This window comes from Hoplias malabaricus, chromosome 12 (assembly GCF_029633855.1).
Source record: "Hoplias malabaricus isolate fHopMal1 chromosome 12, fHopMal1.hap1, whole genome shotgun sequence".
Taxonomy (NCBI): Eukaryota; Metazoa; Chordata; class Actinopteri; order Characiformes; family Erythrinidae; genus Hoplias; species Hoplias malabaricus.
The window spans coordinates 14,282,638-14,295,531 of record NC_089811.1 but is presented as its reverse complement, the minus strand read 5'-3'; the positions used below and the strand labels follow the sequence as shown (position 1 = coordinate 14,295,531).

The 12,894-nt window shown below is 38.6% G+C and overlaps 1 protein-coding gene across 2 annotated transcripts in view; it reads right to left on the bottom strand.

The window, feature by feature from the left end:
- Nucleotides 1-12,894, bottom strand: part of tmeff2a (transmembrane protein with EGF-like and two follistatin-like domains 2a) — a 162,453-nt gene that overhangs the window by 87,218 nt on the left and 62,341 nt on the right. For both annotated transcript variants that reach the window (XM_066640950.1, XM_066640949.1), the window contains exon 3: nt 10,910-11,039. In XM_066640950.1, the coding sequence (XP_066497047.1) occupies nt 10,910-11,039 (130 nt within the window). The remainder of the gene's footprint in view (nt 1-10,909; nt 11,040-12,894) is intronic.

The window sequence follows — 12,894 nt, the reverse complement described above, 5'->3', positions numbered from 1 at the left end:
TCTTATTTGTACACCTAATACTATTACCTAAGAATGACAGGTTTTTATATTAACAACACCAGCTGCTCAGATTGAACTCTACTATCTCCAAAGCAACTTACCTGCCATGCTGTCAAAGCTTGCTGGTTTGTGAGGGAGTATTTTGATGAGATTTTCATTCGGATGGTGTTGACTCCTTAATGAACTTATGACATCTATTTTTGAAAATGTTTACCACAGGATGACAGCTGCGATTTTAGAAAATGACTTCATAAAGAAATAAAGCACAGATGCTCTATTAGAAATATGGAAGAGGCAGCAGAACAGTGGTCTGTTACGCATGCAATTGGCCAGTGGTCTTGGAAATAGTGAAGATATCACAGCAAATCACACTGTGACATTTATTTATTTATTGTGATAATAGCATGTCTCCCTATCATCCACATCTATGAGCAGCCACAGAAGCACTGAAGTATTGGGCAGCAGCAGCAGAAAGACACAAACAGCAGGACTCCTTTGTGTTGTAATCTTTTTCTCACCAAAGGAATTGATAGCAGGAAAGTGGATGAGAGCAGTAGAAGGACAGAGATGCGCTGACCCCATCTTAGTTTACTCCCCCTATTCTCCTCTCTCTCTTTCTCTCACACTTTCTTTCTGTCTCTCTCCAACAATAATGTAGCCTTGCAAGAAAGAGATTTCTTAGATCTTTTATTTGTGTTGGGGAGGTAATTCCTCCTGATAACTTACAATTTTTAAGTCAGAAAAAAAGTCTACCATAAATACCATATTATACCATCCCTCACAAAAAAAAACACCTGCGCTCAAACTCTTCTTCACTGTACGTACATGCACTACCCAACTCAAGTTGATCTGATCTTGTGAAAGGGAGAAAGTAAGGAATAGACTGACCAAATAAGCCATTTCTTGGACTCCTTCATTCTGAGATCCTATATTCATCCATTAATTCATTCATCTTCTGTAGCTTCTGTATCCTGATCAAGATTGCAGTGTGAGGTTACAGGTTGCATGAAATTCAAGGCAGGAACATACCCTGGGCACCAGAACATCACAGGCCAACACAAACACACACACTCGCCCAAGTTTTTGGACTGTGGGAGAACACTGGAGACCCATGCAGACATAAGGAGAACACACCAAACTCCTCACAGACAGTGACCCAAGCAGAGGTTGCTTCTGTTACTGAAAAACAATCAGATACTGAGAGCAAGACTCAACAACACCCATGGAATGACACGTTAACACGTGGAAGAATCTTTAATATTCAACTCTGCAAGATTAATTATCATAGATTGCACCTTCCTTCAATTAAGTATTCAAGCACTTTGCAGCTATTATATACAAACAGTCTCACTACTCACAGCATTTTCTGCGACCTTTTATCATTTCCTAAACCCCACAAGGCATTTGACAGCCACACCAAGTGACATTATCCATTGTTTCTTATTAATGCTCTACATGCTGATATACTGATTTCCAAGGGAAAACTCCTTTCAGGTGGGACTGGGTGGCCTTGCACTTAAGCTAGGGAGTCCCACACACCCTGCATAACCTGACTGCACAACATTGTGAGACAACCACCACATAGCCAGAGGTGCAATATGGATCAGATCTGCTCCCATTTAATTATTGTTAGATATAGTCTAACAAAAACTAAAGATATTTTTGCCTACTTTCAGTCCATTAAATAAAATAAATGTAATTATAGTCATGTAGTTTAAAGGTTTTACTATGTTAGATCATCTCATCTTCTTTTCCGCTTGTCCATTTCAGGGTCACGGTGACCATGGAAGATGTATTATATAAATACTTTTATAAATAAAAGCTTAAAGTTATGTTACATTTAAAAATATGTTAACATCCAAAATATGAAAGGAATATAGCCAGCCTTTTTCTTTACATACATTTAATGTTTAAAGTGTGCAGACTGTGACATGACTCCAAGTGATTCAACTCTGAGTCATGGGCCAAAGCCATCTTTGGAATTTGACTCCCAAATGTTATCATGTGTATTTATTTGTCAAAATGGTTTCAGAATGTGGTTCAGATTAGTCTGACCAGCAGCTCTGTCTGAGCAGAGAGGAGCGTTAAAGAGAAAGTAAACATGCCTTGTCCTGACTAAAATAAACAGAGCATTTTCTTGTTTATATTTCTTACAATATTTAGTTTTTCCAATAAGAAGTCATTTAAATTATAATTTAACTCTTTATTAATGATGAACATATACTTAAACACAAACACTTCCTAATGTACAAAATAATGTACAAGAATAATGTACGTCTCATACATTCCCCTTGGGTCAATGCATTTGCCTGTACAGGACCTGTATTCACTTCAACAGGATGGCATGAAACGCCAGTTAATGGATAAATGCCATGATTTTGTCCAGCCTCCAGACGCTGAGCATCTCTGGTGGTGAACTGAGCTGGATGCGGAGCTTCTGCAAGATGATCAGTCGAAAGGCTGAATACCTTTTTGACTGACATCTACATCATCACTTATTCACTGGGAGCTTCAGTCCCTTTGCAGATTTTGTGAGTGAAGTCAAAAGACAACCTGCAACCCATTTCTTGGTATTTGCTTGGTGAAATTAATTGACCATTTCCATTGTCCATTGTGTACATTTTATTTTGTAAGCCAACAATGAGCTTCCCCTCTTTGAAAGACCAGCAGCCGCCACTGGTCAAAACATATATTTTTAGTTTTCGTTAATGAAATAAACACTGCAATGTCTAGTGTACAGCATTCTCTGAAGATTAGAGGCTGTGACTCCTAGTGGTATCCTTGATTTTCAGAATGAAGGTGGAATGAATAGTTTTGAAGTGTACAAAGCCATATTTACATGTTCCTATTGATCATATATTCTGTATTAATATTGTCAGCTCGGGCCTATGCAATACATATATGATAGATATACCATTATGAGGCAGGCTGATAAAGCAGCTTCTATTGAACGGAATTGATCTCTCTCCCTCTCTCTCATCATCCCTCCTTCAAACACTCTCACCATTCCTCCCTCACTGCCTCCATCCCTTGAGTATATCTGAACAAGTCTGGAGCATTTAGCTGCTCTTTAATGGAGACTGACTCAGCAAGCTCCAAGCTCCAAACATCTGTCTCCTATCCGCGCTGGACTAAGAAACTTGCTCGACTCAATAGGACATCAAGGCGCTGGCCTTTCAGGCCAAGGCTAGTGGACAGTTTAGAAATAAACACTTCCTTTCTCCATCAAAAAAAGGCTAACGTTCAACCTCTCTCCGAAAGCCAAGCTTCCAGACCACAGGAGCCTACGTTTTATTTACAGCTCGGAAGAAAGGGAAGCAGAGATCTTTCCGCCTCAAAGCCATCTCGAATAGCCCCAGGCTTGGTGTCTGTGAAGTGCCTTGGAGTTGCGAAGGCCAACCCTGGTTCCGTTTATATGAGTACGATGGCTATAAATAGGGGAATCTGATACCAGATGAAGAGTCCTATTCTCTGAGGCTCGAAATATTCTTTTTCCCAATGCAAGACCCACTCAGAGTCGAGTATTGCCGTTTCAGTGGGAGGGAAAATAATGCAAACACTTGAGTGAAGTGGCTAACTGCGATGTCAAGGGCCCAGAAAAATCACAATTAGCAACTAGCTTTTAAATGGTTGGCTGGATGAAAGCATGACACTTACATTGCATGTTGAGCACCTTAACATTGAATGTTTTTCTCCTCTATGACTATCTCCAACCCAATAGACCCTAGGCTAATTTGAATCATATTTGCCTTGGGTGTACAGACTCCATCTCATGCAACAGTTCTTCTCAAATCAGGTCATTTGGTCACTAATTCTCCTGCAGCTGTTATGCAAGGTCCTATATAAATAAAGTAGCTTTCATACACTGAAGTCATTCAAAGTGCTTTACGAATGAAAAAAATACAAACATAACAGTTGAAGGAGAATAGAAAGAAAAACTTTAAAAAATATTATTAAAACAAAAAACATTACTACTATTAAAACTGATTAAAGCAAAACAAATAAAAAAACAGTTGCAATTTTATAAGAATCAATATTCGAAAAACAACATTCATTCACTGCCTGTAACCACTTGGGTTGAGTGCCTACCAGGAACCATTGGGCACAAAGGCGGGAAAACACCCTGAAGGGGGCGCCAGAACTTCACAGGGTGACACACACTCACAGCTATAGACACTTTTGAGTCGCCAATCCACCTACCAACATGTGCTTCTGGATTGTGGAAGGAAACCGGAGCACCCGGAGGAAACCCACATGGACACAGGGAGAACACACCAAACTCCTCACAATCAGTCACCCTGAGATATAAAGGCTACATTGCAAATAGCCAGACTAAGGTTTTCAGATTGAAACAAAGGAACTGAATAGAAATCAGTTGTTGTTTTGTGCTTTAAAGTGGAAGCCTGACAGCTTCTCAGAAGTGTTTTTGACAGGATAAAGGCTATAGTTGAATGTGTATGGCTGAGGTTCTGTTTTACTGATCCCTGAAGAGATGTATTAGGTTAGTTGACTGATATTGGAGAATGGCAAAGAGAACAGCAATGCTATACTGTTATTAATCAATAAACATCGCTGAAGATATATATATATATATATATACTCATACACAACCTAAAAATAACTCCTTAAAACCTTAAAAATTAAGGTCCTCCTCAAAACACCAATGCAAACCATTTCTTAAAAAATAAGTTAAATATTTATACAATAAAAAAGGCACACATCAATTCTTCTGTAAGTAAAACATCAGCTTACACATTTAAACACCTCCAAAAATATATTCCTTAAAAAAATTATTGCATTCATGAGGTTAGGTACACACTCTGGGTCATAAACACCCCAAGATTTACATGATGCTATATCACACCACAGGACAGCTAAACGGCCCAATGTGGGGGGTCTTATAACTCTCTATTTGATGACTGGCATTTAGCATGGTGGCTTTAGGCTCATGTGCAGAGCCCTCCCCTTCTGGTGGTTGAAAATGTACTTACAATATTATACATGCTGTGTGTGCAGCAGTTGGATACAGAGAATGGTTGTCCATGTATTTGTGGACACATATTTGCCATAAATAAAAATCAGAGTGCTGATACACTATGATCATCTGTTTTCTCTTATTGTTGTCCTCCTTGTGTTATTGTGTGTCTGGGGGAGCAGGGATGGGGGCTCTTCTGTCTTTTATAGGCAACTGTGAATTGCCTGTTCATGTAAAGAGCATTCCACATATGAGTTATGCTGTTTGTTGCCAATGACGCAGTGTACACAATTCCAGATCTGATGCCTGTGAAACATTTCAAAAAATGCAAAGAAATTCTCTTCAGACTGCCTCAATCTACAGTTGTTATTATGTCCTGTAGAGAGTGACATACCTCAAATTCCTGCAACCACTCTTTGTAATTAAAGTGCTGGATTATACACTGATGCATTTTTGGCAAAGCTTTGGGCCTTGAGCTATTCTCCCTTAGAAAGGCCTAGGACTTTCCTCAAAACTGCATTTTGTCCAAGCCTAAAGATTCCATAAATAATACCTAATGGACTAATCCCCAAATATTTGATAACCACTGACTGTAAGTGTTAATGCTTATGGTTACAAGACATCTACATAAATCTTGACAACTGATATAAGCCCACATAAACATCCATAAATGTTAATTCTAGCAATGGTCAGGAATCATTTACAGCTACTTCAGTCAGTTTCAACCTAGAAAGTGTTTTGACTGACACTTGGGCGTATCTTGACTCGTTCACTTCCTTCCTAATTGATCGCAAACAATTTGTCTCACTATCTGAACACAGTTCTGCCATTTCCATCATCATGCAAAGGGTCCCTCAAGGCTCAGTACTTGGATCATTATTATTTATTATTTACATACTCTCCCTTGGCCAGATAATTCAAAATTTTAAACTTGATTTTCTTTGTTATACATATGACCAACTGATTTAGCTTTGGACCAATTCTGTCTGTAATTAACCTCAGTGGAATCCCTCAAATATAAGAAATTGGATGACACCCAATTCACTAGCGCTGAACTTACTCTCATTGTTCTACTCTTAATAAAACCAGTTCCCTCACACTTTCAGCTGATTCCTCCCTTTCCTGTGGTCCAAAGTATGGGTGTTGTCCTTGATCTCACCTTCACAATATTGTAAAATCTGACTCCCAGTCCACTGCTGAAACTCTCATCCATGCATTCATCCATAGCCATCTTGATTACTGCCAAGGCACTGCTCACTTACAAAGCTCTGAAGAATCTAGAGCCTTACTATCTGTCTACTACCTTCAGTTTTACACACCCAAGTGTGTCTCTCTAAGATCACCTTCTGTTCGACTATTTGCCATTTCCTTTTCCAACTTGCACAGTCTTGATGACCAAGCCCTCCTCTGGTCTCTGGAACGCTCTACCACCATAAATCCAAGAAACTCTTTCTATTCAAATCTAGCATTAAAATGCTAATTTTATATGATTTTTCTCTTGCATACAACCTTTCCTGAAACTTATTGTATTGGGCGATTATGGCCAAAATTTTTCAATATTGATCACAATATTTATCATATTAACATTTTTTAACTGTTAGTTTTTAAAAAACAACCTTCTAAAAGAAAATCAAACAAGACACAATGTCCACAATTAGACACAATTATCATTATATTCATGCGCATAGTATGGAAAATATTTCACGTAATAAAAGTAAAAAGCGTAACAAGATAAATTAATAAGATTGAAAATAACAAATTCTCTCAATAAAAAGTACTGAAGTGTAAATGTATTGCTCTTAAAATAGAAAGCTTGTAACAGTAGGAAAACTAGAATGCTGGTTGCCAAGAGAAGCAGCCTTATCTATGACATCAGATCCAAGCCAAAAATTGTGTTCTGAGAAAACTTATATGTTCTTCTATTCTGTTGGATTTGGCAGATTATTTTTAATACATTCATTCCTATTGCTATCAGCATTGTGCTTTATGACAAATACCATGTATTATTATTATTATTATTATTATTATATCTGTTGTTATGGAAAACTTCTGAATATGTCATGTAACTTTGTTAATGAGCACCAGTGGTGTTATATACTAGCTGGGTTCATAAATCCTGTGTGCTGGATTACATACATAAATATCAGATATCATATTTCAAGCCAGTTGCTTATGACTCATTTTATGCATATTCTACCACCACTTTTATTAGCATTCATTGCTAGCACTTTCTGGACCACATAAAATCACAATCACACCGGCAAAAAAAAAAAAAAATAATTAAGCCTTTCTGCCTCTCTAGGAGTTCATAACTGTTATGAAGCCCATACATCAGTGCATCTCCTACCTCCAAATTAGGTTGCTAAGCAAATTGCAGGGAACCTACATGCCTGGCAGCAAAATTTCTTAGATGTTGTGGTGCCATATGCTCAAAGTGCTTTCTGATCAGAAAAGGTAAGACTTCAGAAAAAGACTTTATTTCATTAAGCTCTTGGAATTTTGGCACTGATACAATGCAGAAAGTTTTCCATTAAGATAAGAAGATGAAGAGGGTTAAGGCTTTTACTGACCTTAAATAATTAGCTGTTAAGCCAGGGTACTTTGCCTGTATGGATACCACAGTGGATGCCAAAAATGTGTCTATTTCTGCCATTTCATCTGCTCTTCTCCTCCTCTAAATAATGTGATTTCTCAGTGGGTTCTGTTGTGTAATTATAACAAAGCCTGAAATACAGTTTTTAGTTGATGTTTTTGGCATATACACTCTTGAAAGGGAAATAAATCACACATCAGTCATTTTCTATTGTTCACACAGTTTAGAAACTCCTCTTTTTTCCAGGAAGACAAATTCCATTCAAAGATTTGCCCTAACTAATAAACTACAAAGAACAGTTTGTAGCTTGTGAGTTGCTTTCATTTTTTGATCAAGGAAAGCCTGTTATTTTCTGTACATACCAAACAACAAAACTGAAATGACTCATAATCATGACAGGAAGCAAAGAGATTACTTTTTATCAGTCATGTTTTTTACATTTCTAAAAGCTAGCACCTTTACGTGTTATCATCCAGAAGTAATACATACTCCATACAAAAAACCCCACACAAAAATAAGAGCTTATGATAAATTATCTTAATAATCTTCAATGATATTTTGTTGGGGCATCCAGTAAAGCATCAATGTTGAGTCCAGCTCGACTGAACACAGCAGAGAATGGTGTTTAAAATGGGACAACAACGTCTTCAACAACGTCACTGAAATGCATCAAAGTGTACACAGGGGAAAGTGGAAAGACTGAAGGCATCAAAGGTTGAATCCTGTATAGTTTAGATAATGCAGAAATTCCAGCCGGCCCAAAGAGATGACGCATGGCCACCCTACATAGAGGTGCACTTTGTAGTTCAATTACAGACCTTATTCCAGCTTTTACTCTGTATATTTTGCTAGCTCACATTCAACCTGTTCTCCAATGGTCGTGAATCCCCCTGCCGCCCACAGGACCACCAGAAAGCAGGTATGATTTGGGTAGTGGATCATTCATTCAGCTCTACAGTGACTCTGATGTGGTTATGGTGTGTTAGTGTGTGTTGTCCTGGCACTCTGGATCAGACACAGCAGTGCGGCTCGAAGTTTTAACCCCTCAGTGCCACAGTTGGACTGAGAATAGTCCAATAGTGTCCTGTGGGCAGTGTCCTATGACCAATGATGGGCTAGGGGATGACCAACACAAACTGTGCAGCAAAAGATGAGCAGAAGTCTCTGTGTTTACATCTACAAGATGGACCAACAAAGTCTGTTTTTCTAAAATGATTGACCGTACGTGGGCTGTTGAAAAACCCCAGCAGCACTGCTGTGTCTGATCCTACTACCACAGCAGTGCTGAGAATGATGCACAATGTTTCATTTTAAGGTTTCTCTCCCCATGCTTCATTGTTTTCCAGCTCTTTCTGTAATTTGTAAATACGACAATATGCATTCTGTATCCAGAAAAGTTAGATCATAGTATATCATGAGTACAATCAGTACTTCGAGAACACTGCAAGGATCATAAAAAAGACAAACAGTCTGCAAGCAACAGCACCTACTGTACAGTAACTGCTTGAACTGCACAGTAAGCTGTAGATGACTGGATGTCAGCCCAATATACCATTTTCTTAATTTATTCAGTTCTGTTCGCCAGCTGCTACACTTTTCCTACTGTTCCGGCTTAAATATTTAATTTTTTGCAAAAGCTCCTTACATTAGAGACTCCTGTGAGGTTCCATGGCTAAAAGTATGTGGACACCTCCTTTTTCGACATTCTCTGACATCAGCCATGAGGGCCATAATTAGCTGGTGGGCTCCACACCTGGGAGCTTTACACCTCTCTAGTCAAGGTCTGGGATTGGGAATGGATAAAATAAGGCCCAGGAGTGGCAGCTGCCAGTTCCCAGAGGAGCTGTGTGTATACAGGAATGACTGGGTGAACCTTAAAATAGCTGAATGGTCCATAGGGATGTAGTACTTTTTTGGACACTGCATGTTCATGTATAGTTGTAAAGGTGGCACCATATAAAATGTTGGTGACATGTGGTTAAAATAACCAGAGCTTTGATTAGAAGGGTTCAGATTTGAGGGGCAGGGATGTGATATAATTCTAATGTGCCTGCACTAAAAGTTGGAAGTAGTATAAAATTGAATGGCACATTTTAGCCAATGTTTTCTTAGGCTGCCCTTAAAATAACAATTGGAGTTGTCTTGTTTTACAGTTCACAGCTCCAGTGCTTCTAAAAAGGTGATTTTTTTTATATTTACACTTGTTCAGAGCGGCCCATTTCAATGCCTTTTCCTTTAAATTAGAATGAGCCACACACAGCTCACACCCTCACTATGAAGCAATGAGAGTCATAGGCCTATCTTGATTGTCCCAAAAATGATTGCGATAAATGATATTATTGTGATTATAAAGTTTATTCAGACATTAGAAGTGGAATGTAAAAATGTTTAACTATCCTAAATAAATGAAAGAACAACACAGTTTTCAAACAATTTAACATAACGGCCCCAGGATAGAGACCAGAGAAAATATCAGTTACGTTCATTCTTATGTTAAAAAAACAACAACATGCCAGTACACACAATAGGTGAAATATGAAGTCAGCACACATGATTGAGAAAATGTCTATTCATGTTTGATAACCTTAACCCTAAACAAACTCCACAGAATCTACATTTTATCTTCCTTCTCAACGATTGTTTCAACCAGTTTAGTATGGTTCTCTTATGCCTCCACAAAATTTTGCTGTCATTTTGCTGGATTTGTTCTATTCTCTCATTTCTCCACTACTTTTTTGGCTCCGTTTTCTCATGTCTCTGTTCTGATCATGTCCGTTGCTCACATGAATGTGTGTCTACCGCTGAGATTAGAGAGACTTAGTTGGGGATGGTAGTATAATTCTGATGTGCCCACCCTAAAAATAGGAAGCGGTATTAAAATGGAATGGCTCATTTTAGCCAGTGTTTTCATAGGCAGTCCATAAAACATGGACTGGACTGTCTTGTTGTGCAGTTTATGGGTTGGTAATATGCATGTGTTCTAAAATAGGGATAATTTTTTTTCCCCATAATATGTGGTTTAGATTTGCGCAAAACTTTTATTTGTGATGCATATTTAATGCAAATTCCTGTTACTTGTAGTCTTTAATGCATTTCCAGTGCAGCAAACCTGCATATTATTAGAAAGTGTGCTATATTTGATTATGTTGCTTTATTTTGACTGAGACATTCAGTAAATATTTTGTGGGAGAGCAGTATACAAACTTTTGCACAGAGCTCTATATTTCTTATTGTGTTTTATTATTTGAATCATTGCTGCCCCTGAGCTCTAACACAACTCTAGGGAAATTAAGTTACAAAACACACACACACACACAGAAAAAGAGAGAGAAGAAGCTTACCAGCAGGACACGATCCCTCAGAGACCACCAGGATTTCAGTCTGCTGTTTACAAGCGTCCCTCCGAAGAAGACACTCATTCTCATAGTTTTCGTTATTGGAGCCGCACACTGGGGCATAGTCGTTGTTGCACTGAGTGAGCAAAGGGAAATGACAGTGTCAGAACACCAGGACATTATAGACAGACACTCCTGCAACAACTGCAACAACCGTACGTCTCTGTGGAGCACTTCTACTGAGTAAAGGCCACTCCATTACTTACCTTGCAATTCAAATGTTCAGTAAGTACACAGTGTGTATAATAACCATAGAAAAGCATGGAAAAAAGGGACACTCTAGAGCAGCAGCACATGAGCCTAATGTCACATGTAAACCATCAGCTAGAGGGACATTAGGCTGTAGAGCCTAATGGAGGGGTAGACATCCATTTATTACCTTTGAGATGAGCTGGAATGATGTTTGTGATCTACACAAACTAATCAAACATCATCTGTACTTGACCTCAAAAATGTTTGTGGATGAAATGCCATTAAATGTAATGTTAGGCTATTAAAGAATACAAGATAATTCATTCATTCATTATCTGTAACCGCTTATCCAATTCAGGGTCGCGGTGGGTCCAGAGCCTACCTGGAATCATTGGGCGCAAGGCGGGGAATACACCCTGGAGGGGGCGCCAGTCCTTCACAGGGCAACACAGACATACACATTCACTCACACACACGGACACTTTGGAGTCACCAATCCACCTACCAATGTGTGTTTTTGGACCGTGGGAGGAAACCGGAGCACCCGGAGGAAACCCACATGGACACGGGGAGAACACACCAACTCCTCACAGACAGTCACCCGGAGCGGGAATCGAACCCACAACCTCCAGGTCCCTGGAGCTGTGTGACCGCGACACTACCTGCTGCGCCACCGTGCCGCCCAATCACATTTTCAAAAATATTAAATTTTGTTGTTAAAACATACACTCTCCTACAAAGGTTACAGTAGAGATATATTAGTGTACCTAAACGTACCTTTTTAAGGTACAATAGTGGTGTTAAAGTCAAGTGGTGCTCCCTATTGGTACGTTACATTCTCTTCTTCAGAAATATTTCATTATATGACTGTGTAAAATAAAATAATATAATAAGCCCTGGAGATAAAATAGAGCCTATGAAACCAATGCTGTTTTAAAATTATGATTTACTATCATAATAGAATATGTTACAGTTATATTCTCTAAGTAAAGGTACTGAATATCTTCAGTAAGGGTAACACCACAGTCACAGCAAAGGTACCACCACATTAACAGTTTTTCTGACAGTTTACATGTTGGTCAAAGAGGCCTCGGCAATGAATGTTCTGTTCAGTCCAGAGGTTATTGAGGGTTTTCACAGTCTGAAAACTCCAAAGTCACATGATCAAATGTTCCATAAACATTTTTTACACATTTAACTGTTGCGCCTATTGAAACACACCTGATTAAACAGGCCGTACTGACTCGGTAACAAGAATGAAATAGAAATTCACTTCAGACTGGCCTCAATAGAATGTATCTAATAGGAAATGAGCAGAGAAGCTGGCCAGCTACCTCTCTCAAACACACCTAACTACCCTTTCAGCAAACCTAGATATATGTGCCTTGTGTGAAAAAAGTAAGTCACAGCACATGAAATCACCTTTTTATTGTACATATGAAAGGAAATTTAAATAGTACATTAATATGGCCGGCACTCATTCTACAAGGTCAAGCAGTGCCCTAAAGAAAATAAAAAATTTAATTGGTTGATTCCAAAACATGGGCAGTAGGATTTGACCACTATATTTATTGCCTGATAATATTGGCTCATATTTGGGTTTTATTTATTACTTTTTCTGAGGTCGCTTTACAAGGTAAAAACTCATAATCTTCTAATAATGGGGCAAAAACTGTGCAAATGAGGGGGAATTGAATAGAAAGAAAACCCTCATATAACATGTATCCAAATGGGAATAA